The sequence below is a fragment of the Simochromis diagramma genome, unplaced genomic scaffold (assembly GCF_900408965.1).
Source record: "Simochromis diagramma unplaced genomic scaffold, fSimDia1.1 OVJJ01000131.1, whole genome shotgun sequence".
Classification (NCBI taxonomy): domain Eukaryota; kingdom Metazoa; phylum Chordata; class Actinopteri; order Cichliformes; family Cichlidae; genus Simochromis; species Simochromis diagramma.
This window is the reverse complement of record NW_024387200.1, coordinates 6,859,274-6,885,811: the sequence shown is the minus strand read 5'-3', so window position 1 is coordinate 6,885,811 and position 26,538 is coordinate 6,859,274. Positions and strand designations below refer to the sequence as shown.

At 39.0% G+C, this 26,538-nt stretch overlaps 2 protein-coding genes across 3 annotated transcripts; both read left to right on the top strand.

Annotated features, from left to right (window-relative positions):
• Nucleotides 1-9,019: 9,019 nt before the first annotated feature.
• LOC120745562 (lymphocyte antigen 6G-like) lies at nt 9,020-10,951 on the top strand. Its single transcript, XM_040050543.1, has 3 exons — nt 9,020-9,643; nt 10,424-10,531; nt 10,635-10,951. Exons 1-3 carry the CDS (start codon nt 9,598-9,600, stop codon nt 10,781-10,783), a joined length of 303 nt encoding a protein of 100 aa, XP_039906477.1. The 5' UTR covers nt 9,020-9,597; the 3' UTR covers nt 10,784-10,951.
• Nucleotides 10,952-11,105: 154 nt separating this feature from the next.
• Nucleotides 11,106-26,508, top strand: LOC120745561 (ly-6/neurotoxin-like protein 1). Of its 2 annotated transcripts, none has more exons than XM_040050541.1 (3): nt 11,106-11,370; nt 12,098-12,205; nt 26,225-26,508. In XM_040050541.1, the coding sequence occupies exons 1-3, from the start codon at nt 11,325-11,327 to the stop codon at nt 26,371-26,373; spliced, it is 303 nt and encodes a 100-aa protein (XP_039906475.1). In that variant the 5' UTR covers nt 11,106-11,324; the 3' UTR covers nt 26,374-26,508. The 2 variants fall into 2 exon arrangements, with proteins under 2 accessions (XP_039906475.1, XP_039906476.1); XM_040050542.1 differs by lacking the exons at nt 11,106-11,370; nt 12,098-12,205 and adding exons at nt 22,474-22,606; nt 26,014-26,121.
• Nucleotides 26,509-26,538: the final 30 nt, after the last annotated feature.

Here is a 26,538-nt window from a genome sequence, read left to right as displayed (position 1 = left end):
ACTCAACTTTTCCATCTATCTTATTTTTCCTGTGAGATGTAAAAAAAGATTTTTATAAAGCCTATATTTCAAAATCTGCAAAAAAAACCTGAACACAGTGGTCATTACTAACGATCACAAAACAAAGTTCAGAGATAAGACTTTCACGTGTAGATTCCAATTTTTTTCTTAAAGAAAAATTAGATTAGATTAGATAAAACTTTATTAATCCCTCGGGTGGGTTCCTCTGGGAAATTCAGTTTCTAATAGCACAGCACCGACAGAAGTTACAGAATGTGAGCAGAATACTATATATACACACATATATAAATACAGAGACATATATAAATAAAATATACAAAAGGGATAAATAGAATAAATAGGAATAAGAATACAAGGGAATTGCACATTTCAAGTATTGAAGTCTATTGCACTGATGGCTATTAACAAAAAGTATTGCACAAAAAGTATTGCACAGTGAAGAGAAGAGGCACTACAGCTTAGTTGTCTCCCCCTCCTTTGTCCTCCTGTTTCCCCTCCCTTTCCCCTCCAGAGAGGAGTTAAACAGTCTGATGGCGTGTGGGACAAAGGAGTTTTTAAGTCTGTTGGTTCTTGTCTTTGGGAGAAGCAACCTGTCACTGTACAGACTCCTCTGGTTGTTTATGGCCGTGTGCAGAGGATGCCCAGCATTGTCCATAATGTCCAGCAATTTTTTTAGTGTCCTTTTCTCTGCCACTGTCACCAGAGTGTCCAGCTTCGTGCCGACCACAGAGCCAGCCTTCCTGATCAGTTTTTCCAGCCTGGATGAGTCCTTCTGACATAGGTGCTTAAAATGACCCTTTACCTCTCATTCATAAGCCTCTTTCTGTTCTAAAAGCTGATGGAAAGTCCCGGTGATTTAACCTCTGGTTGGGCTATTTACACCTACTGCCAAACACATTTGCAAAAACAAAAGTAATACATGTGGAATATGTGCACTGTGCTTCATCAAAGTCTTTATAGAGGAAGGCCTCTTCACTAGGCACACACTTTGCCTCGAGGTACTTATGTGGGCAGTCAATGCATCTAAATTTGTCTTTCAGATTTCTCTTAAAGACTGTCTGCAGTTTCTCTCTTATTTTGCCTTGGGCTTCATTTAATGTTCTTCTCAGTTTGTCCTTTAGCGCCCTCAGGCTGTCTTTCTCTGCAACAACAAAACACATGGGCTATAGAGGAAACGATTCAAAGGAGTCTTCAACTGGCATGGCTTCATGTCAGTGTTAGTGAACCAGCTTTGCAGTTGAGTGCAAGCCTTGCGAGTCCAAGCCCATCCAAAAATGCCTCTTCAACTGAATGCTATTCTGATGTGCTTTTATGTTACAAATACAATTAAATCTTAAAGTCTGACAATGAAAGTCTTAAACACCCACACTGCCAATAAATCAGCGCAGTTACAACAAGGCTCAAGCTAATAATTCTGTTTAAAGTATATATTATGGTATCCACAGTGATAAAGATAAAGCATGATTGTGGATATTAGCCCACCACTGAAGCTCAGCAGCTAAGACTTGCATTTACCTTGCTGGTTCTGGTCCTACTTTGGAGTGAAAAAGCAGCCATTCAATCAAAACATTAAAAGCAAATTGAACTGTGCTGATTCTGAACCTGTTTGCAGTTTGGTATTTCTGGCTATAGCTCATTAAGTGCACCACACATTTATGGGGCTAATATAAATACCAGTTCTGGACATGATTTAGAGGATACTGCTTATTCTTAAATGTCTTGTGTATTCTGTCAAATAGTTTAATTGTGTTTAGTTTATTAAAAATTTTAATAAACCACATAATTAGGCACTCCTCTTCAGCTGCTCCTTAAAATCACATGGCAGCACCTCGATACATTGAGGCGTGTAAACATGGTCAAGAACACCTGCTGAAGCTCAAATCCAACATCAGAGTGGAGGAAAAAAAGATTATTTAAGTGACTTTAAACACCTTGTTGAGGTCAGAGGAGAATAGCCAGACTGACTGCTTTAGGCTGATAGGAACAACAGCAAGTCGAAAAACCAACTGTTACAACTAATGTATGCAGAAGGGCATCTTTCAATGCACAAAGCAGATGGGCTACAGCAGTAGAAGAGCACGCTGGGTCTGTCAGCTTTGCAGCATAATGTGAAGCTGACAAATCTTCCACAGCTGTGTAATGTTAACATAGACGGGAATCCCAAAGGAATGTTTGCAGAACCTTGTTGAATTTATGTAATAGAGAATTAAGGCAATTCTGAAAGCGTGCCTAACCAAGTACTGCTCAGATATACTTACTGAAGTAGCTGGTGAATGCATCACCTCCTCAGTATCACTGTAAATGCACACTTTTGCGTACTTGTAAATGTTTATAGCAGTTTATCATCTTATTTGGCCATGAAACCCTTCACCATCTTCCAGGTGTGAGGTGTATGAGGAAATGAAAACTTTCCTGATAAAACCTTTTGAGATACTGAGAAATGAGCCAAGTGTCTGTGTGCAGTCATCCTCTTACATCGTGTGTTTCTCTCTTTCTTCCAAAATGAAACTGTTCAGAGCTCTGATCCTGTTTTTGACTCTGTCCTCGGGTAGGCTGTATGTTAAAATTATTATATGAATGAATTTCTTTCCATTTAGTAAAACTGTAAATGACACAAAGGTAATCGAAGGATAGCAAGACCACCTTGAAAAGCACAACTGAACCATGATTGTTAAGTGATAGAGAAAAATTGCCATTTATCAAATTTTCTCTTTCTCCTTTGTTTTTCTTGCTGAACGTTTTCTGGGAATTAAAAATAAAGTTGCTTTATTCTAAAAATGAAAGTGTGAAGTGAACATTAAAGATACAGGGAGTGCAGAATTATTAGGCAAGTTGTATTTTTGAGGAATAATTTTATTATTGAACAACAACAATGTTCTCAATGAACCCAAAAAACTCATTAATATCAAAGCTGAATGTTTTTGGAAGTAGTTTTTAGTTTGTTTTTAGTTTTAGCTATTTTAGGGGGATATCTGTGTGTGCAGGTGACTATTACTGTGCAGAATTATTAGGCAACTTAACAAAAAACAAATATATACCCATTTCAATTATTTATTTTTACCAGTGAAACCAATATAACATCTCCACATTCACAAATATACATTTCTGACATTCAAAAACAAAACAAAAACAAATCAGTGACCAATATAGCCATCTTTCTTTGCAAGGACACTCAAAAGCCTGCCATCCATGGATTCTGTCAGTGTTTTGATCTGTTCACCATCAACATTGCGTGCAGCAGCAACCACAGCCTCCCAGACACTGTTCAGAGAGGTGTACTGTTTTCCCTCCTTGTAAATCTCACATTTGATGATGGACCACAGGTTCTCAATGGGGTCCAGATCAGGTGAACAAGGAGGCCATGTCATTAGTTTTTCTTCTTTTATACCCTTTCTTGCCAGCCACGCTGTGGAGTACTTGGACGCGTGTGATGGAGCATTGTCCTGCATGAAAATCATGTTTTTCTTGAAGGATGCAGACTTCTTCCTGTACCACTGCTTGAAGAAGGTGTCTTCCAGACACTGGCAGTAGGACTGGGAGTTGAGCTTGACTCCATCCTCAACCCGAAAAGGCCCCACAAGCTCATCTCTGATGATACCAGCCCAAACCAGTACTCCACCTCCACCTTGCTGGCGTCTGAGTCGGACTGGAGCTCTCTGCCCTTTACCAATCCAGCCACGGGCCCATCCATCTGGCCCATCAAGACTCACTCTCATTTCATCAGTCTTATGGACTGATGAAATGAGTCCATTTCATCAGTCTTATGGACTGATGAAATGAGTCCATTTCATCAACCTTTTTTAAGGTTTCTAAAACCTTAGAAAAACCAGTCTTGAGATATTTCTTGGCCCAGTCTTGACGTTTCAGCTTGTGTGTCTTGTTCAGTGGTGGTTGTCTTTCAGCCTTTCTTACCTTGGCCATGTCTCTGAGTATTGCACACCTTGTGCTTTTGGGCACTCCAGTGATGTTGCAGCTCTGAAATATGGCCAAACTGGTGGCAAGTGGCATCTTGGCAGCTGCACGCTTGACTTTTCTCAGTTCATGGGCAGTTATTTTGCGCCTTGGTTTTTCCACACGCTTCTTGCGACCCTGTTGACTGTTTTGAATGAAACGCTTGATTGTTCGATGATCACGCTTCAGAATAATAATCAAAGTGTTTTTATTGAGTTTTCAGAAAGCATACCATTCATACAGAAAAGCTCGAACTCAAGTCCTACCACACAGTGTAAGACAAAACTATACCCAGACAGAGGAAGGGGGAAAAAAAAAGGGGGGGGGGGGGGGGGGGGGAGTTGCCAGTTATGGAGTGGATGGAAACCCATCTTCAAAATAGGAAATGAAAGGCTGCCAGACCCTAAAGAATTTCTTGGTGTTGCCCTGTATAGTAAATCTGAGATGTTCTAATTTGAGGTGTGCCATCACCTCCTCCACCCAGCGTTTATGGGATGGCGGTGTTGCCTTTATCCAGTTAAATAGAATCAATCTCCTAGCCAGCAATGAGGCGAATGCTATTGCCTTCCTCTGAGAGGCTGTTAGTTGAGTTTCCCTCGGTGCCACACCAAAGATGGCTGTCAGAGGCATTGGTTCCATATCCTTATTAGAAATGAATGAGAATGTTCTAAAGATGTTAGCCCAAAAGTCTTTCAGCCTGGAACAAGACCAGAACATGTGGCATAAGTTGGCTGGCACCTGTTTACATCTGGGGCAGGTCGGGTCGGCCCCCTGGTACATTCTTGCCAGTTTCTCCCTTGACAAATGGAGTCTGTGCAACACCTTGAACTGTATCAATCCGTGTCTCACACATATAGAAGCAGAGTGTACTAGATCTACAGCCCCCCCCCCCAGTCAACCTCTGAAATGTCCAGCCCCAATTCTTCCTCCCATTTCCGTCTTACATTGTCCAGGGAGGGGGAAGCCACATTCTGAATACGTGCATATAGCGTGGAGATTGTCCCCTTAGCAGTCGGATCTGTGTCCATCAACTCGTCTATCCATCCGCTTTGTGGAAGCTCGAGGGAGGGGCTGAATGACTTTTTCACAAAGTCCCGAACCTGGAAATATCTAAAGTAATTAGTCTTGGAGGAGATTCCATAGTCCTTTTCCAGTTGAGCAGCAGACATAAAAGTACCATCTTTAAAAAGATGTTTGACACATTCCACCCCAGCTCTATGCCATTCCCTAAAGGCTGTTCCCCCGAGGGCTGGGGGAAACAAGTGATTTCCATAGATGGGAGCAGACAGGAGGGTGGTTCTGTTTTTAAAATGTGATCTGAATTGAGTCCAAATTTTCAGAGAATTAGATACCACCGGGTTGTTTGTGTAAAGATGTTTGCTCAAGGGTAGAGGAGCGCAGACCAGGGAGCGCAGGGACACTGGACTAGAGACATACCTTTCCATATGAACCCATATTGGGGTTTCATCCTCATCTAACTCTTTGACCCAAAATAACAACTTATGTATATTAGCAGCAAAATAATAGTGCATATAGTTCGGCAGAGCCAGGCCTCCCTCTTCTTTCTGTCTCTCAAGAAACTCCCTTCTTATCCTGGGGACAGTTTTTTTCCAAATAAAGGCAGACGTACATTTGTTCAATTCCTTAAAAAATGATTTAGGAATGAAAATCGGTATCGTCTGAAATAAATAGAGGAGCCGCGGCAGTATATTCATTTTAACAGAATTTACCTTCCCTGCTAATGATAAGGGGAGCGATGCCCACCTTTCCATATCTAATTTCGCTTTGTCCAGTGCAACTTTAAAGTTATAGTCCAGTAAATCTTTATACTTACTAGTTACATTAACACCTAAATATGTGAATCTATCCTTATGTATTGCAAAGGGATAGGCCCGGAAAGAAAGTTTCCTCGCCTGTTTATTAATGGGGAAAAGAACACTTTTGTCTAAATTAATTTTATAGCCCGACGCCCTCCCAAAATCTTTGATAATACCAAGGGCCACCGGGATACTAGTGGCAGGGTTTGACAGAAAAAGGAGGAGATCATCAGCATATAAGGACAGCCTATGGTTTTGTGTCCCCCTTTGTATCCCTACCAGTTCAGCAGCCTGTCTCAGCATCATCGCAAGGGGTTCAATTGCCACATCAAAGAGCAGGGGTGACAGAGGGCACCCCTGCCTTGTTCCCCGGAATAGAGAGAAGGGTTCAGATATGATATTATTCGTTCTCACCATAGCCTGGGGGCTCGAATAAATTATTTTAATCCATGAGCAAAATGTTGGACCAAAGCCGAATCTCTCGAGGGCAGTAAATAGATAGTAATACTCTATTCTATCAAAGGCTTTGTGGGCATCTAAGGATATCACAATCTCTGGCATAATGTTATCTCCAGCAGTATATACTACATTGAACAGATGGCGGAGATTGCTGGAGAGTTGTCTACCTGCAACAAACCCTGTCTGATCAGGATGTATTATCTTACTTATAACAAGCTCAATATAGCTGCCAGTACTTTGGTCAGTATTTTATAATCACATCCAAGTAAACTTACTGGGCGATATGACTCACATTTAAGTGGGTCCTTATTCTTCTTAAGGAGTACAGAGATCAAGGCCTGTGACATTGTTTGGGGCAGAGCTATATTATAAAGAACTTCCTTAAATACTCTGCAAAGTAAGGGAATCAGTGCGGGAGCAAATGTTCTATAAAACTCACTTGGGTACCCATCAGGGCCCGGCGCTTTTCCTGTCTTCATACCCCGAATTGCTTTGTCTATCTCCATGACAGATATGGGTCCCTCTAACCTATCTCTATCTGCTGCCTCTAGTGGTGTTATTTCAAGGTTTTCAAAAAAATTCTTCACTCGGTCCCTATCATTTATTTCCGAGGTATACAAGTCCTCATAAAAAGATTTAAATTGATTGTTAATCCCCTTCTGATCTATAATTTTATTACCCACATTGTCTCCTATCTCTACTATCATACCAGCAGCTGCTGATTGTTTCAGCTGGTAGCTCAGGAGTTTGCCGGCGCGCTCACCATGCTCATAGAGATCTTGTCTCGACCTAAGATATAAATCCTCCTTCCGCTGACTTGTCAGAATGTCATATTCAGTCTGGAGCAAAATCCTTTTTTTATGCAGCTCCTCAGATGGAGTCGTAGAATTTGCCCGGTCAACTTCTTTTATTGCTGTCATTAATTCTGTGGTACGTTTCATTCTTCTTTTCCTTTCACCAGCACTGTATGAAATAATTTGTCCGCTTTTAATGATTCCCATAAAATGCCACTGCTTATATCAGGAGTATCATTAAGATCCAAGAAAAAAAACTATTTGCGAATTGATGAATTCTTTAAAATCATCATCAGCCAACAATCTACTATTAAGACGCCACATCCTCTGAGGTGGTGTATAGTCAGGGAATTTAAATTTCAGTGTGACCGGGCTATGGTCAGACAGTACTATACCAGGGTATTCTACATGCATTACCATTGGGGTCAATTTATTGTCTAACAAAAGATAGTCGATTCTAGTATAAGTTTGGTGTGGCGGGGAATAAAAGGAGTACTGTCTGATAGTCGGATTTGCATATCTCCATGGATCGAATATACCATATGTTTCACAAAAGGAGTTAACGCATTGAGCAGATTTACTTAGCACACTAGGTGTTGGGCTAGAGCAGTCCAGAGTTAAATCTAGGACACAATTCAAGTCTCCCCCCAAAATCAAATTATGTGTGTCCAAGTTAGGTAGTAACGAAAACAAATCCTTAAAAAATTGAACATTATCCCAATTGGGTGCGTATATATTTGCCAACACTACTGGCATATTGAATAATTTCCCAGCTACAATAACGTATCGACCATGTTTGTCTTTTATGGCGGTTGTTTCTATGAATTGTACATTCCTGTGTATATGGATGGCCACTCCTCGACTCTTACTATCAAAATTTGAATGATAGATCTGGTTGAAACCCCCCCTACACAGTTTAAGGTGGTCCCTGTTTAACAAATGTGTCTCTTGCAAATATACTATCTCTGCTCCCTGGTCTCTTAAATATGAAAAGATTTTACTCCGTTTAGCCGGTTTGTTGATCGCCCTTATGTTCCCACGCTTCAGAAGCTTTGCAATTTTGAGACTGCTGCATCCCTCTGCAAGATATCTCACTATTTTTGACTTTTCTGAGCCTGTCAAGTCCTTCTTTTGACCCATTTTGCCAAAGGAAAGGACGTTGCCTAATAATTATGCACACCTGATATAGGGTGTTGATGTCATTAGACCACACCCCTTCTCATTACAGAGATGCACATCACCTAATATGCTTAATTGGTAGTAGGCTTTCGAGCCTATACAGCTTGGAGTAAGACAACATGCATGAAGAGGATGATGTGGACAAAATACTCATTTGCCTAATAATTCTGCACTCCCTGTATAGTACTCAAGTTGTGATTAGTTATCACATAAAAGAAATGCTTTCTTCCAGATAGCTCTACTAAAAAATAAAACAAATAGAAAACCTTCATGACTGTCTTCCTGCGATAAAGAGGATAATCCAGGTTAATATTTGAGTCAGTGTTACCAATAGGTCACTTAGACCACGGCTGGCTAAACAATAAAAACACAGATCACTCCAGTCTTCCTCCTTCAGATCTGATTCAAGGCCAGTTTACTTTGAGACTGCTAAGTTCCTGTGTTTACGTACCCAGTGACCTTGTGTGAATTATAGCTGCAACTTTTTATCTGTTCTCCCACTTCACACTTGTCTTTCCAATCTTTTTAATCAAATTTTGATTTGATCTAAACTTGACAGAAATATTGCCAAACCATGTAGTGATAACATAACGGATGATAAATTCAACATTTATCATTTACCTATAAAATAGTAACATGATGTATTTATCCACTGGATGGACCCTTTTTACACAATACAAGCGCTGTCTAATTCGCCCACACACATACTCCATGTGATGTAACTTAAATGGTTCACTAGCTTGTGTGTCAGTCCTATGAGCTGCTGTGAAGGGAACTTGTCCCAACTGGTCCCAGTGGTATGTTTCTGCTAGTTTCTTCAGCCATAATCACCATCTTCCTCTGAAGCTCTGGAACAACTACATCTTAATCATGTTTTACTTTGTTCTTAACTAAAAATTACAATCCAGGAATAATAAATGATTTTCTAACAATGTAAAAGATATCAGTTACTGTTCTGTCAGGTATATATTCAATAAAATCAGAATAATGCTTTGATTGCTGGATTGTTTAACTACTTGTGTTCTGCATTTTGTATCATTGAGTTTTGTGATGAGCTGTAAATAAATAAAAAAAAACAGGACAGAGCAAATATGAGCATTTTGCAGAATGATACTTTTGCAGTATCATTCCTGTGTATCTTAGCAACAGCGATTATTCGGTAGCATTAACTTCTTTTGTGAACATATTGCACAAGTGCAGATGTGCACATAAATGAAAGTAATATTGAGTCCACTCAGAGTGACCTGAACTTCTCAAGAGGGGAGGGGCTTCAGTACCATGCTACTCACTTTCTGAGAAACTGAAACTGAAGAGCTGAACAAAGCCTATTTAACCTGTCCTCCTCGCACATCGTGTACTTCTTTCTTATTCTCACCATGAAGCTTCTTGGAGCTCTGATCCTGGTTTTGAGTTTGTCTGCAGGTAAGAGCAGTTTATGATTGGTTTGTCTTGTTCTTTACCAGATAATCAGATACTCACTGGTCCGTTCAGCTCTTCTATTTTTATACTAAACTGTAAGAGACATGAAACTGAAGAGAGGTTCAGATCACCTTGAAAAGCACATCTGAACCACAATTCTTCTGTGATGTGAAAAAAAAAGAAAGAATAAATTTTTAAAAATGGATGACTTTGTAACTTTTGTACTATTAACAGTTTGATTTAAAATACACTATAGTCATTTGCAGATGCAAAACTAATTTTAAAATTGCCTTTATAAATAAATATATCAAATTATGGAGCTCACAGTATTTTGCAATAGAAATGGCAGATCCTGAAGGCCCACAGCCCGTAGTACGTGCAGCACTGCGCTCTGAAACGAATTAATTTCAGTTGCTTGCACCTTGCAATAAGGTTTCACTTTGCTTTTTGTTGAACTTGAAATTGAATCTTAACAAAAAAGCTATTTACCTGCATATACTCTATATATCTGCAGGGTATTATTTTATCTAATCTGGTTCTTGTTGATTTGTTTCTTTATTAATATAAGTCCTGGTCCTTTGCCTTTTCTTTTCTTTTTTTTTTTTTTCATTTCCTGGTGCATTCTCTGAGCTGTGGTACCACAAACTTTATAAGAAGCCTTTTCTCTGAATGAAAAAAAAAAGCTTTTCTTCATCTCATTAAGACATCTGCAGTCTAATGGATGATGCTTTGTATTTGGAGAATCTTCAGCTATGAATGACAGCTGTCTTTGTTTCTCTGCAGCATGTGGATTAAAATGCTATGTATGTGCACTCTCTGACCCTCACTCCTGCACTGATGTCTTAACTTGTCCTGCTGGTATGGACCGATGTTTCAGCCTTACTACAAGCGGTAAGTTGTTCTGCAGTGTATTAACAAGTGTTTAAAGCTGTAAATCATACATTTTATGAGCATAGTATTAGTTAAACTGAGGTTTTCCCATCATGTCTTACAGGTACCGTCACTAAGAGCTGCATAAACAGTGTCTTATGTGTCAGTCCTATGAGCTGCTGTGAAGGGAACTTGTGCAACAGTGCTATACCAACTGGTTCCAGTGCTATGCTCCTGCTGGTGTCTTCAGCCATAATCACCATCTTCCTCTGAAGCTCTGGAACAACTACATCTTAATCATGTTTTACTTTGTTCTTAACCAAAAATTACAACCCAGGAATAATAAATGATTTTCTAACAATGTAAAAGATATCAGTTACTGTTCTGTCAGGTATATATTCAATAAAATCAGAATAATGCTTTGATTGCTGGATTGTTTAACTACTTGTGTTCTGCATTTTGTATCATTAAATAAAAAGAGTTTTGTGATGAGCTGTAAATAAATTAAAAAAAACAGGACAGAGCGAATATGAGCATTTTGCAGAATGATACTTTTGCAGTATCATTCCTGTGTATCTTAGCAACAGCGATTATTCGGTAGCATTAACTTCTTTTGTGAACATATTGCACAAGTGCAGATGTGCACATAAATGAAAGTAATATTGAGTCCACTCAGAGTGACCTGAACTTCTCAAGAGGGGAGGGGCTTCAGTACCATGCTACTCACTTTCTGAGAAACTGAAACTGAAGAGCTGAACAAAGCCTATTTAACCTGTCCTCCTCGCACATCGTGTACTTCTTTCTTATTCTCACCATGAAGCTTCTTGGAGCTCTGATCCTGGTATTGATTTTGTCCACAGGTAAGAGCAGTTTATGATTGGTTTGTCTTGTTCTTTACCAGATAATCAGATACTCACTGGTCCTTTCAGCTCTTCTATTTTTATACTAAACTGTAAGAGACATGAAACTGAAGAGAGGTTCAGATCACCTTGAAAAGCACACCTGAACCACAATTCTTCTGTGATGGAAAAAAAGAAAGAATAAATTTTTTAAAATGGATGACTTTGTAACTTTTGTACTATTAACAGTTTGATTTAAAATACACTATAGTCATGTGCAGATGCAAAACTATTTAAAAATGCCTTTATAAATCAAATTATGGAGCTCACTGTATTTTGTAATAGAAATGGCAGATCCTGAAGGCCCTTTTACATATGACACGGCATGCCCAGCGCTGCGCTCTAAAAACACATTCATTTCTATTGCTTAGATCGCAAAGGGCTATTTACCTGCATATACTCTATAGATCTGCAGGGTATTATTTTATCTAATCTGGGTTATTATTATTGTCTTTGGGATTTTTAAAAAATAAAACTCCTGGTCCAGTTCTATTTTCTTTCTCTCTCTCTTTTTTCATTTCCTGTTGCATTCTCTGAGCTGTGGTACCACAAACTTTATAAGAAGCCTTTTCTCTGAATGAAAAAAAGCTTTTCTGGATCTCATTAAGACATCTGCAGTCTAATGGATGATGCTTTGTATTTGGAGAGTCTTCATCTATGAATGACAGCTTTCTTTGTTTCTCTGCAGCATGTGGATTAAAATGCTATGTATGTGCACTCTCTGACCCTCACTCCTGCACTAATGCCTTAACTTGTCCTGCTGGTATGGACCGATGTTTCAGCCTTACTACAAGCGGTAAGTTGTTCTGCAGTCTATTAAGAAGTGTTTAAAGCTGTAAATCATACATTTTATGAGCTGAAACGGAGGTTTTCCCATCATGTCTTACAGGTACCGTCACTAAGGGCTGCCAGTTCACTAGCTTGTGTGTCAGTCCTATGAGCTGCTGTGAAGGGAACTTGTGCAACAGTGCTATACCAACTGGTCCCAGTGTCGTGCTCCTGCTGGTGTCTTCAGCCATAATCACCATCTTCCTCTGAAGCTCTGGAACAACTACATCTTAATCATGTTTTACTTTGTTCTTCACCAAAATCTACAATCCATGAATAACTTCTAAAAAACTAACAATGTAAAAGATGTTATTTACTGTACTGTTGGTTATATTTTCAGTATAATCAGAATAATGCTTTGATTTGTTTAATTAAATCAAAAACAGATTTGTTGTTGCTGTAAATTTAAAATAAAAAAACAGGACAGATAAAATATGAGCATTTCTTATAATTCATGTGGCTGGTTGATAAGGATGGACAAAGCTCACTTTAAGATTTTCAAACTCCATAAGATGCAATTTTTGTAGTTTTACCACAGTTTTCATTTAAATCAGTCAATATGTGACTGAAGTGCAGGCATCCAGCTTTCTCTGAAGGAGGCAGGACTATCATTGTCAAAGTCCAGGTACCTGATTGTCAAGAGATATTTTCAGGAATACAGTACATATACTGAGAATTTACAACAAAGTGCAAACAACTAGTTACACTTAAGAAAAGGAAGGTCGAATTAGACTTTGCCAAAAAAAACATCTAAAGGAGTCTGCACAGTCTGAAAAATTCTTATGCAGATGAAACCAAAGTGAACTCATACAAGAATGATGAGAAGAGAGAAGTTTGGAGAAGATAAATGTTTCATACTGTAAAACACATCATCTGTCAAACATGGTGGAGGAAATATTACAGCTTTTATGGCTACCAGTGGATCCAGGTCACCAATTCTTATTCATGGTGTGATTGCTAAAAGAAGCAGCAGGATGAATTCTGAAGTGTGCAGTGCTGCACTCAGATTCAGGCAAGTTCTTGTCAGCTTTTTGAATGTTGGTTTAATTTGATGTTTTTGATTTATATTTAAGTCCTTGAGGTTAAGTAGTTTATTTTCTATTATACCAAAGTTGCAGTTATAGTTTATAGTTTTTCAGATTCCCCTTGTGTCTTCTACCCCTGTGTTTCAAGTTTCCCTCACCCTTCATGTGTTTCATGTTTGCGTGTCTTATGTTATCAAGTTCGTGTTGTCATCTCTGCATTCCATGCTGTTTCCTGTTTTATTGTGAAAGTCCTTGTTCTGTGTGCAGTGTGTCCAGTTTTGCTTCCCCTTGTCTCGTTAGGACTGATTTGTCCCAGCTTTGTTCCCACCTGTTCCCCATCCCCTCATTATCTCTCTGTGTATTTAAGTCCTCTGTCCTCTTTTGTTCAGTATCAGGTTGTCTATTGTCTTTTGTGTTACGGTTCCATGGTCCCGGTGTATCCATGCAGCGGTTCATGTGTTGGGTTTTTTATGTTTAGTTTCCCCAGTTTAGGTTATTGTTTATTCTCGTCTTTGTTTGCCTTATGCATTACTTTGTATTTCTTCATCAGCGCATTAAACGGCTCACTTTTTCTTTGGTTCCACGTTCCTTTGTGTCTGCATTTTGGGTCCACTCTTCACAAATGTTTACAGTCTGCTTTGGCAAACTGTGACACTTGCTTCATCCAAGTATTAAAAATCATGCCAGTTCGTCCAGTTAATTTTGAAAAGTATTACATGTGGAATATGTGCTAGTGATGGGTCGGTCGCGAACTAAATGGCTCTTAGAGCCGGATCTTTGAAGTGAACGATGCGAGCCGGCTCCTTATTGGGAGCCGTGGGGTTTTTTGGGGTGTTTTTTTTCCTTTCTCTTGCCCTCTCTTTCACTTTTTTCTCTTCATGCTGCAAGTCACCCTTGTGTTTGCGCTGAGCAGAGATGGCAAACAGAGCCTTGTGTTTGCACCCCTCCCCCCTCTGCTCAGCACTGAGCTGAGGGGGCAGGGCGGTAGTTACACTCACAACAGCAGTAGCACACAACAAGAACAGGAGGGAGAGGGAAAGAAAGACAGCCGGGAGCAACAACAAGAGTCAACACCGTCACATTGGAAAAGTACAGTAAAGAAAATGAGTGACACCAAGAAATGTAGCAAAGTCTGGAGCCATTTCAATCTTACTGACAAAACAAAGGCAGAGTGTAGAGTCTACAAGAAAAGGATATCATATAGAGCTGGCTCCACAAACAACATGCACAGGCACCTAAGAACTGTCCACCCATCAGTGCAATGGGAAGATAAAACACAGTCAGTTGAGTGTGATATTAATATTTCTAAATGCCAACCTTTCCCTTAATTAAAGATCTGGGCGTTCTTTTTTTCCCCTTTTTTCCCCCATATTTTAATTTATATTTTATTGTGTTGTGGTTTGCAGTGTTTTGTGTTGTTTCACTTTTAAATTTGTTTAAAAGGAAAAAGCTGAAAATTTAAGTAGTTAAAAGTTGAAATGTATGAAATGTAAATAGTTGGTTTTTGTACTTTATAATTTATTTATTACATTTTATGTGGAGTGAATAAATAAAAGTATATTTACAGTGGCCCCTAGAGACAAAGCACATACAAACTCCAAAACACAATGGAAGTGCTCCAGGATGCTAGGGGCCGTGTTGAGCTTTTGTTACCTAGTGGCTACACAAGCCAGGAAGTACCAACATTTGGATTGGGTGTGTGGTAGTAACAGGTAAATTAAGTTGTTTTGTTTTTTTTAATTATTATGTATTAATACAAAAACAATAGACAATTTAAGTGATCTAGGTAGCTCTGTTTTGGAAGTTCAGTTAACGCTAGAAATGTGTTTTGGAGTTTGTATGTGCTTTGTCTCTAGGGGCCCCCATAAATATTTAGATATAAACATACATAAAGAAAACCACGTTTTTTTACATTACTAATTCCTTTTGTGCATAATTTTATATTGTTGTCCATAATTAATTCATTAAATCAACAAAACAACCTGATGAGCCGGTTGGGAGCCGAAAAAGCCGGCTCTTTTTAGTGAGCCGAGCCGAAAGAGCCAGTTCTCTAAAAAGAGCCGGAAATCCCATCACTAATATGTGCACTGTGCTTCACCAAAGTCTTTATACAGGAAGGTCTCTCCACCAGGTAGAAACTTTAGAATGCCTCAAGGTACTTATGTGGGCAGTCAATGCATCTACATTTGTCACATTTCACCTCTAAAATAAGGGTTTTAAACTCTTCTCTGAAAGACTGTTTGCAGTCTCTCTCCTATATTGTCTTGGGTTTCATTTAATCATGTTCTTTTCGGTTCTGTGCTCTAGCACTATCAAGGGGTTTTTCTCTGCAACAACACATCAAATCAGCTATCGAGGAAACCATTCAATGGAGTCTTAAACTGGCATGGCTCCATGTCAGTATTAGTGAGTCCAAGGGCGTAGATTTGGTTTTGGCATTGGTGGGGACGGATGATTCAACCACTGAACCCTGCCCTGTTTCTTTTTTTTCCCTTTTTGTCTTTGCTTCTTGATTTAAAAAAAAGGGAGAAATATACTTGCCTACATATGCTATTCTGCGTGCTTTTAAACCATTTAAAATTACAGTTCATAGTTTTATATGTGAATTATATAATGTTAAATTACTATTAAACAAATGACTGACTAAGTATTTTAGGCTTTAGTTTACTCTAGCTATATTCCATATAAATCAGGTATCATACAAACATAAAAAATAGCTTCAAATACAGTCATGACAATAAAAGAATATGACTTTAAGAACTTAACAACATTACTTCAGTTATACTACACCAACATCTGTTATATTTTGGCACTAAGGAAACACTGAATGACCTGGTGGTTTTTGTCCATAAAACTACTCATCTAAGATTACCACAAAGTAAAAGATCTCTCAGCAAAATTATGCAACAGTTTAGGCACACAATTGCCCCGATCAAGTCAGTGAGCTGGGATTTTTTATTCCAAACATGAACTACTGTTACAACAACAGACATGGACTACTGGTGTCCCACACAACAACTCAATGTCCACTATGTGAAGGAGCCAAACACATGCCTGCTCCTCTCGTTAACTGAGATAAACTGCTGCCATATTTGTTTTACATCTATACTGTCCAGTCTCTCCTGGTGGACATGGCATACAGCAGCATTGTTTAATCTCATTTGAGTCATTGTTAACCTTAGCCATCTTTTTAGTCTTCTGAGAGCACTGAAGCTTCTTTCGGCCTCAGTACATGCGTTTTATCCTCAGATTAAAATTATTATTATGTGCTTGATGTGCCTCACCTTTGGCCCTGGCTCTTCCCCTCTGACTGCACTAGGACATATTGCCACCTGATAAAATAACACATTGATTCGTGCCATATAAAAAGTGAGACATGTCAATTCAGATTCTTTGTCAAATATACACTAATGAATCAATTTACATCAGCAGCCTAACAATTGTTATGATAATAAATACTAGTTAATCTATAGCACCAAATCATCAGTCAGTCACCTGTGACCTCGCCTCTTCACCTCTGTCAGAGCTACAACATGGCAGAGCTGCCTCTGTCACCTGATAAATAACAGTGAGACATTCCACATACATGCAGTCACACATGTGCTTCAAATACAGTAATGAACCAATAAGTCATCATCCAATTTCACCTGTGATCTTGTATCACCATTGCTCTCTATCACCTGACAAATAGGACATACGTGACAATAAGAATAAAATGTGCACCTGCTTCAGTGTTTCTGTCAATTTGTGCAGATCTTGACTCATCAGTAATGTTTGTAGGCTGAGTGCATTTTTAAAACAATTTGTGCAAACTGCACTCCAAGGTGGACTGAATGAGACGTTGACAGATCGTTTTTTTCTTTTTATTGGGTTTGTTTTTCTTTATTCGAAGAGATTAAATTATTGGTGGAGACATGTCTTTTCCGTCCATGCCAAATCTACGCCCTTGAGTGAGTCAGCTTCGCTGATAAAGGCAGGCCTTGCAAATCCAGACCCGTCCAAAAATGCCTCTCTGCCCCCTCAATTGAATGCTATACTGATGTTCTTTTGTGTTATAAATACAATTAATTCCTAAAGTCTGACAATAAATGTCTTAAACATCCACACTGGCAATAAGTCAGTGCAGTTACAACTCAAGTTAATTATTCTGCTATTTCAAGTATTAAAAATTATGCTAGTTTGTGCAATTAAGTTAAGCCTCTGAAAAGGTGAAATTGTGTCATTCCCAAACAGCTCCAAACTGTTTTTGTTAAAAATAAATAAATAAATAAATAAAAGACAGCTCCTACTGTATTTGTACACTTCTTTGGGTGTCACAAGGCTTTTCAAAAAAAAGAAGAACATATATGTTTAAAGATTGCCTACCTTCACATTGTACTAAGAATTTGTTCATCATAGATGTATACAGGAAACTTTCACTTTAGTGGTCACAGTTGTGTTGTGTCACACTTTCACCATCAAACAGCCAACAGTACACTATTGTCCAATTAATTTATTCACAGTTTTAAATAAAATGCTCTGTGTAAAAAGTAAAATAGAACAGTAACTTGAGTTAAAATTTTCCTTCTTTCATAATTATATATAAATGTATAATATTTTTGCAGATTGATTTTGTCCGGGGTTTTTTTTTGTTGTTGTTGTTGTTTTCATAACCGTTATTTTATTATTATGATAAAATGCAAATAGAATTATCACATTTTATCATAATAATAAAACCTTTGGTTTCATTAGGTCACCTTTCCTGACAGACCGACGGGGAATTAAACATTTAGCCCTTATAAGTTAAAGCAGCCTAGCTGATTGTTGTTGCTGACCATATCCATCCCTTTATGACCACAGTGTACTCATGTTCCAATGACACACAATCTCACAAAGTTCAAATTTTCTCAAACTGGTTTCTTAAATGCAACATAAACGGTCACCAGATTGTAGTTCAATAGAGTAGCCGATCTTTGGAATGTGGTGGAATGGGCCATTTATCTCATGGGTGTACAACAGCTGTGTGAGGCTATCATGTCAACAATCTCTGAGGAATGTTTCAAGCACTTTGTTGAATTGATGCCATCGTAGAATTAAGGCACTTCTGGTGATGAAATGAGGTCCAACCAAGTAGAAGCAAGCTATTCTTTTTTTTTTTTTTGCCTGTCCCGTTTGGCTCTTTTGCCATCAGAATTATTGTCTAAAGGCAAAGAAAGATGCCCAACGGATTTACTTTACCAAATTGACCATCCCAGCCTTGCCGTAATGGTCCATTTGATTCACCTTTTATTGTTTATTTTATTTTCACTTACTGAATACGGGACAGACTTGACTGGGGGAAAGAAGGGGAGAAAGAAAGAGGGAAAGAGAAACAGCTGAGAAGAGGGACGGGGGAGAAGGGCAAAAAACAAAAACCAACAGAATGAGCAGAAAAAAAGAAAAGAAAAAAAAGAAATAAAAAATGCATATATCAATCACCTGGATCACCTGCTGAGAAAGAAAAAAGAAAACAAGCAGAAGAGAACAAGAGTAATAGAATAAACAGCATCACAATGATATATGGGAATATGACAGTAAATACTAAATATTAAACATTATTGTGCAGCACATAAGATCAACAGAACACAGTGTGCTTTGAGGTAGGAGCCAAAAAGGGTGTAGTTTGTGGGTGTGATCACCCGTGTGTACACCTGCGAGCATGGACGCGCTTGTTTTTTTGTTTTTTTTAAAGGTTCCTTCATGTAATGATCTGCTAGAGGGTGTGGGGGGGCCACAGCCCCGTCCTCCAGGGCATGAAGCAGGTATGGAGGAGATCAAAACTCCAGACATCCAGAGACCCCAGAACACAAGAGACCAAGGAAGACCAACAGAGGGGCAGCCGCGCCACTGTCCCAGAAAGAGCTGAGGAGAGTCCCAGATGAGGGCTCACTCAGCAGCCGCGGAGCAAAAGCCAGGGGGAGTTGCAGTGACACGCCCGTGAGCTCCGCCGGCAGCCAGCCATGCCTGAGTGACCAAGCCCCAGGCCGAGAGGCCGGGGGCACCCCACCTCCGAAGTGGCCCGAGCGAGCCCCAGGCTCCAGGCCCCGATAAGCGGCCGCCAAGGAGTGAGCCGGTGTGTACCCGGACGCCCATCCCCGGACACAAAGAACCACCAACGCACCGACACCTGAGGGAGTCCGCCACTGGCAGGGGAAGTGGTGGTGGGTGGAGATAGGCCTCCAAACCTTGGAGGGCCTAAGATGTCCCCAGAGAGGTGGCGCCTGACACCCAACCTGACATATAGACACAGAAATACAGGCACACACATGTACAAACATCCATTCCCACCCTCATGCTCTCATATGCACTTAGAAGCAAGCTATTCTTAATGAAGTGATCATTTGGTAGCATTAACTTATTTTCTAAACATATTGCGCAGTGTTGCATCAACACAAAGTTAAATTACCGCCTCAACGGGGCAGGGTGTTCAGTACCGTTCTACTCACTTTCTGAGGAATTGAAACTGAAGAGCTGAACAAAGCCTATTTCACTTTCTGTCCTGACACATCGTGTACTTCTTTCTTACTTTTCACCATGAAACCTTTTGGAGCTCTGATCCTGGTTTTTGTCCACTTATGAGCTTATGATTCATTTGTCTTGTTCTTTAGATAATCAGATAATCACTGGTCCTTTCAGCTCTTCCATTTTTAGACCAAACTGTAAGAGACATGATCACCTTGAAAAGCACATCTGAACCACAATCATTCTGTGATGGAAAAAAAAAGCATAACTCTTAAAAAATTAGGTGAATATGTAAGATGTTTTTCCATTGACAGTTTGATTTAAAATACACTATAGTCATGTACAGATGCAAAACTAATTTTAAAAATTGCCTTTTTAAATAAATATATCAAATTATGGAGCTCACAGTATTTTGCAATAGAAATGGCAGATCCTGAAGGCCCACAGCCCGTAGTACGTGCAGCACTGCGCTCTGAAACAAATTAATTTCAATTGCTTGCACCTTGCAATAAGGTTTCACTTTTCTTTTTGTTGAACTTGAAATTGAATCTTAACAAAAAAGCTATTTACCTGCATGTACTCTATAGATCTGCAGGGTATTATTTTATCTAATCTGGTTCTTGTTGATTTGTTTCTTTATTAATATAAGTCCTGGTCCTTTGCCTTTTCTTTTCTTTTTTTTTCATTTCCTGTTGCATTCTCTGAGCTGTGGTACCACAAACTTTATAAGAAGCCTTTTCTCTGAATGAAAAGAAGAACCTTTTCTTCATCTCATTAAGACATCTGCAGTCTAATGGATGATGCTTTGTATTTGGAGAATCTTCATCTATGTATGACAGCTGTCTTTGTTTCTCTGCAGCATGTGGATTAAAATGCTATGTATGTGCACTCTCTGACCCTCACTCCTGCTCTGATGTCTTAACTTGTCCTGCTGGTATGGACCGATGTTTCAGCCTTACTACAAGCGGTAAGTTGTTCTGCAGTGTATTAAGTGTTTAAAGCTGTAAATCATACATTTTATGAGCATAGCATTAGTTAAACTGAGGTTTTCCCATTATGTCTTACAGGTACCGTCACTAAGAGCTGCATAAACAGTGTCCTATGTGTCAGTCCTATGAGCTGCTGTGAAGGGAACTTGTGCAACTGTGCTATACCAACTGGTCCCAGTGCTATGCTCCTGCTGATGTATTCAGCCATAATCACCATCTTCCTCTGAAGCTCTGAAACAACTACATCTTAATCATGTTTTACTTTGTTCTTAACTAAAAATTACAATCCAGGAATAGTTAACAACTGGTTGATAAGGATGGGCAAAGTTCCCTTTGAGATTTTCAAACTCCATAATGCTTTGGACAAAGATTTTTTATAGTTTACCAGAGTTTTCCTCACAGCTGATTTTAAATCAGTCAATATGTGACTGAAGTGCAGGCATCCAGCTTTCTCTGAATATGTGCACTGTGCTTCACCAAAGTCTTTATACAGGAAGGTCTCTCCACCAGTCAGAAACGTTAGAATGCCTCGAGGTACTTATGTGGGCAGTCAATGCATCTACATCTGTCACATTTCACCTCTAAAATAAGGGTTTTAAACTCTTCTCTGAAAGACTGTTTGCAGTCTCTCTCCTATATTGTCTTGGGTTTCATTTAATCATGTTCTTCTCAGTTCTCTCCTTGAGCGCTCTCAAGGGGTTTTTCTCTGCAAAAACACATCAAATCAGCTATCTAGGAAACGATTCAAAGGAGTCTTAAACTGGGATTGCTCCATTTAAGCGTTAGTGAGTCAGCTTTGCTAATAAGGGCAGGCCTTGCAAATCCAGACCCGTCCAAAAATGCCTCTCTACCTCCTCAACTTTTATGTTATAAATACAATTAAATCTTAAAGTCTGACAATGAAAGTCTTAAATATCCACACTGGCAATAAGTCAGTGCAGTTACAACTCAAGTTAATAATCCTGCTATTTCAAGTATTAAAAATTATGCAAGTTTGTCCAGTTAATTTAAGCCTCTGAAAAGGCGAGTCTGTGTAATCTCCAAACAGTTAATACTGTTTTTGTAAAAGCCCTTAAATTAAAGCTTAAAGTATGCACTTCAAATGCATATAGCTGTGCGTTTAAAATACACTACACACCACAAAAACTGCTTTTATCCAACAAACTGTACCAAACTGGAACTACACAGGTGCAGCTGTCTATTTTCCCACCACTTCAAACGTACTCATTCACAAATAATTTCATGAGCTCATTCTGAGACTCAGACATGAAGTTGGACTGAACTTACCAACAATGTTATTTTGTCTTTTGTAAAAGACAGTATCAGGAATATATATGGCACTACACAAAAATGTCTGTGTGGATGAGTAGGCTGGAAAAAAACACCATTAATGTTAACAGCTTTCATTTAATAACGTCTAACATTCTTACCAGTTATACTACATACAATACTTCTTTGTGTGTCAAAGAGCTTTTCAAAAAAACAAAAACAAAGAACATATATGTTTAAAGCACTTCTGGTAGTAAACTGAGGTCCAACCGAGTAGTAGTAACCTATTCTTAATTAACTTTATGATTGCTGCCTTTTGCAGCACTGCAAATCTATCCTGTGTATCTTAATAGTGGTGATCATTTGGTAGCATTAACATCTTTTGGAGAACATGTGGTGCAATGTTGCATCGACATAAGGTGAATTCACCTTCTCAAGAGGGTGGGGTGTTCAATACCGTCCTACTCACGTTCTGAGGAATTGAAACTGAAGAGCTGAACAAAGCCTATTTGACTGTCTGTCCTCCTGACACATCGTGTACTTCTTTCTTACGTCTCACCATGAAACTTCTTGGAGCTCTGATCCTGGTTTTGAGTTTGTCTGCAGGTAAGAGCAACTTATGATTTATTCGTCTTGTTCTTTACCAGATAATCAGATAATCACTGGTCCTTTCAGCTCTTCTAATTTTAAACCAAGATTTTTTTTTCCATTAAAAGTTTGATTTAAAATACACTATAGTCATGTACAGCAAGCTATTATTAATGAAGTTTATGATTGCTGCCTTTTGCAGTAAAGGAAATCCATCCATGTGCATCTTAAAACTAGTGATCATTTGGTAGCATTAACTTTTTTGTAAACATATTGCACAATGTTGCACGTAACACCCCCACCCTTACAAGTCCAAACTGTTTGTTTGGACTTGTAAGGGTGGGGGTGTTACGTGTCTGCAGGCTGCATGTTTTCTTTCCCTCCCCTTTTGTTTGCTATTCCCTTAGGTCGCAGACTGCAGGCTGATGTCAATCTGGGGACGTCCAACTAATTAGAGGAGGGAGGCCCTAATTGGACAAACCAGGAGTGAAGCCCTTGATAAGGAGACTCACCTGTGGCTGGGTGCGGCTCTCTTTCCTCCTCTAATTAATTGGACGTCCCCAGATTGACATCAGCCTGCAGTCTGCGACCTAAGGGAATGGCAAACAAAAGGGGAGGGAAAGAAAACATGCAGCCTGCAGACACGTAACAGGCACAAAGTTTAAATTACCTCCTAAACAAGGCGGGGTGTTCAGTACCATCCTACTCACTTTCTGAGGAATTGAAATTGATGAGCTGAAACATTAAAAGTTTGATTTAAAATACACTATAGGCATGTACAGATGCAAAACTATTTTAAAATTTGCCTTTATAAATCAAATTATGGAGCTCACTGTATTTTGTAATAGAAATGGCAGATCCTAAAGGCCTTTTCCCACAGCACCCAACACGCAACGCAGCGCTGCGCTTTGAAACACATTAACTTCAATTGCTTGCACTGCACAATAAGGTTCCATTTGCTTTTTATTGAAGAGCAGAGGCGGAGCCAGACATTTGAAACACCCAGGGCTTAGCCCTAAAGGGTAGTATGCATGTGGGATTTCTTTTTTTTTTGGGGGGGGGGGGGGGGGGGGTAGAAATGATTGAAAGATTAATTGGCTCTGTTTTGAGTTTTGTTCAAAAAAGAATGACTTCATATAGGGAAAAATATATATCACATGTGCAGGACACCTTAAACTAGTTTTTTAATTAAGCAGCGAGGCAGAACAAAGTCGGGGCTGTATCAAGACATGAGGACTAAACCCCAATTCAACCAGACCCAGAACTGATCTGGAATTAAAACAGGACTACAACAGTTCAAAATCAGGACTACTGAGGACTTAACCAAGACAGAACCAGAATCAGAACTAGATGAAAGTAGCACTAAAAATCATCATATACCTGCACTACACTTATTTTTTTAATTCTACCAAAGTCCACTATTTAGATTGAGAAAAGTTTATATAATTATTTAGCCTTGTTGTGCAAACAAGCCTGCATAACTTAATAAATGTAGAATTTGAAAAATAGTAAACCTAAAAAGAAACACTAGGTACGAGATACATGAGGACCTATGATACGGTGATACTTTTGGTAAACAACCATTTGACTAACGTGTGTGTCTCACCTGCTCTCTTTCCCTCTCTGTTCCTCTCTCTCTCCCTCTCTGTTCCTCTCTCTCTCCCTCTCTGTTCCTCTCTCTCTCCCTCTCTGTTCCTCTCTCTCTCCCTCTCTGTTCCTCTCTCTCTCCCTCTCTGTTCCTCTCTCTCCCTCTCTGTTCCTCTCTCTCCCTCTCTGTGCTGACAATCATCAAATATACAGTTGAAACCAGATATTTACATACTCTTCAGATCAAAACACAAACACTTTTTTAATTGTAAGATCAAATCAGACTAAATGTTTATTTTTTTAGATTGATAAATATAAAAAACATATTTGTTAACTTTAAGAGTAAAGAGAGAAACTATCTGTATTTCTTAATTGTAAATGGCACCAAATTGTATTCAAAATTGAGCCACACTTATGGAGCTCCACAGTTCTTTTCCTGGTGTTTTGGTTGACATCTCTTAATTTTCCCATTTCAAAGAAACAGGCTCTGTGTTTTGCCTTATATGCATCCACAGGTGTGCCACCAATTTACTCACATGGACTCTACTAACCTATCAGAAGCTTCTTCAGCTCAGAATGGAATCGTCTGGAGTTTTCTTATTAATTAACAATAAACTTAGTGTACATGTACTCCTAAATTTGATGAAAGTGATAAAAAATAGACAGCTCTGTCTCTCTTTATTCTGACATTTAACTAATTCAAAAGATTTCAATATTTATTTATCCAAAACAAAACAAGTTTACTCTAAATTGATGTTGTACAGTAAAAAAATGTTCTTGTGTTTTCCATAAAGTGTATGTAAATATCTGGTTTCAACTGTGAATATACTGCTGTGTATTGAAGTTCCTCTTGTTTTGCATAGAAATATACTGAACAACATACAAAGCATAATATATAAAATACTACCAGAGTTTTTTCTTTGAAAGAAGCCCCTTATGTCCATTCTTGTATATCAGTGCATTACTGAAACCGATTTATTTAGCCGTGGAGAGTAACAACTGAAAATATGAAATAAACACACATGTAAGCTAAGACGCTCTAAAGAAACAGCATTGTTGTTGTTCGGCTTTTCATTTCGCCATTTGTTGATTCACTTGAAGAGCAAGTAACGTAATATTGGTCAAGTGATCAGTTTGATATCAATCTTTCGTGATTCACCGTCATATTTACATTATTTGTACGTACAAATGATTTGCTTTGGTACCTGGTCAAACTTAAGCTCTCCTTAGTATGGCTGGCTGCGTTTCTCCAACAGCGCACTCACTGCTGGCAGCAGCTGCCCCGCCCTCTCGCTCAGTCGCTTAGTGCCTGAGCTCGGATCATACCAATATCAGGGGGGATTCACGCACAGTCGTAAATTCCCACAGTGTGCACTATGTGCTTCGAATATTGTGTGTACTTTTTGTTTTATACAGTTGTCAGCCAGACATCTAACTATGAAAAAATTACACTCCAAAAGACCCCGGGCTTCTGACAAACCAACCCGGGCTTAAGCCCAGTAAGCCACCCCCACGCTCCGCCCCTGTTGAAGAGAGCTATTTACCTGCATATACTCTATAGATCTGCAGGGTATTATTTTATCTAATCTGGGTTCTTGTTGATTAGTTTTTTTGAGGAATTAAACTCCTGGTCCTTTGCCCTTTCTCTCTCTCTCTCTTTTTTCATTTCCTGTTGCATTCTCTGAGCTGTGGTACCACAAACTTTATAAGAAGCCTTTTCTCTGAATGAAAAAAAAAGCTTTTCTTCATCTCAGTAAGACATCTGCAGTCTAATGGATGATGCTTTGTATTTGGAGAGTCTTCATCTATGAATGACAGCTGTCTTTGTTTCTCTGCAGCATGTGGATTAAAATGCTATGTATGTGCACTCTCTGACCCTCACTCCTGCTCTGATGTCTTAACTTGTCCTGCTGGTATGGACCGATGTTTCAGCCTTACTACAAGCGGTAAGTTGTTCTGCAGTGTATTAAGAAGTGTTCAAAGCTGTAAATCATACATTTTATGAGCATAGTATTAGTTAAACTGAGGTTTTCCCATTATGTCTTACAGGTACCGTCACTAAGAGCTGCATATACAGTGTCTCATGTGTCAGTCCTATGAGCTGCTGTGAAGGGAACTTGTGCAACAGTGCTATACCAACTGGTCCCAGTGCTATGCTCCTGCTGGTGTCTTCAGCCATAATCACCATCTTCCTCTGAAGCTCTGGAACAACTACATCTTAATCATGTTTTACTTTGTTCTTAACCAAAAATTACAACCCAGGAATATTAAGCCATTTTTTAAATAATGTATGGATATTTCTTTTCAATAAAACCACAATAATGTATCAACTACTGAATTGTTTAATTCCTAGGATTCTGCAA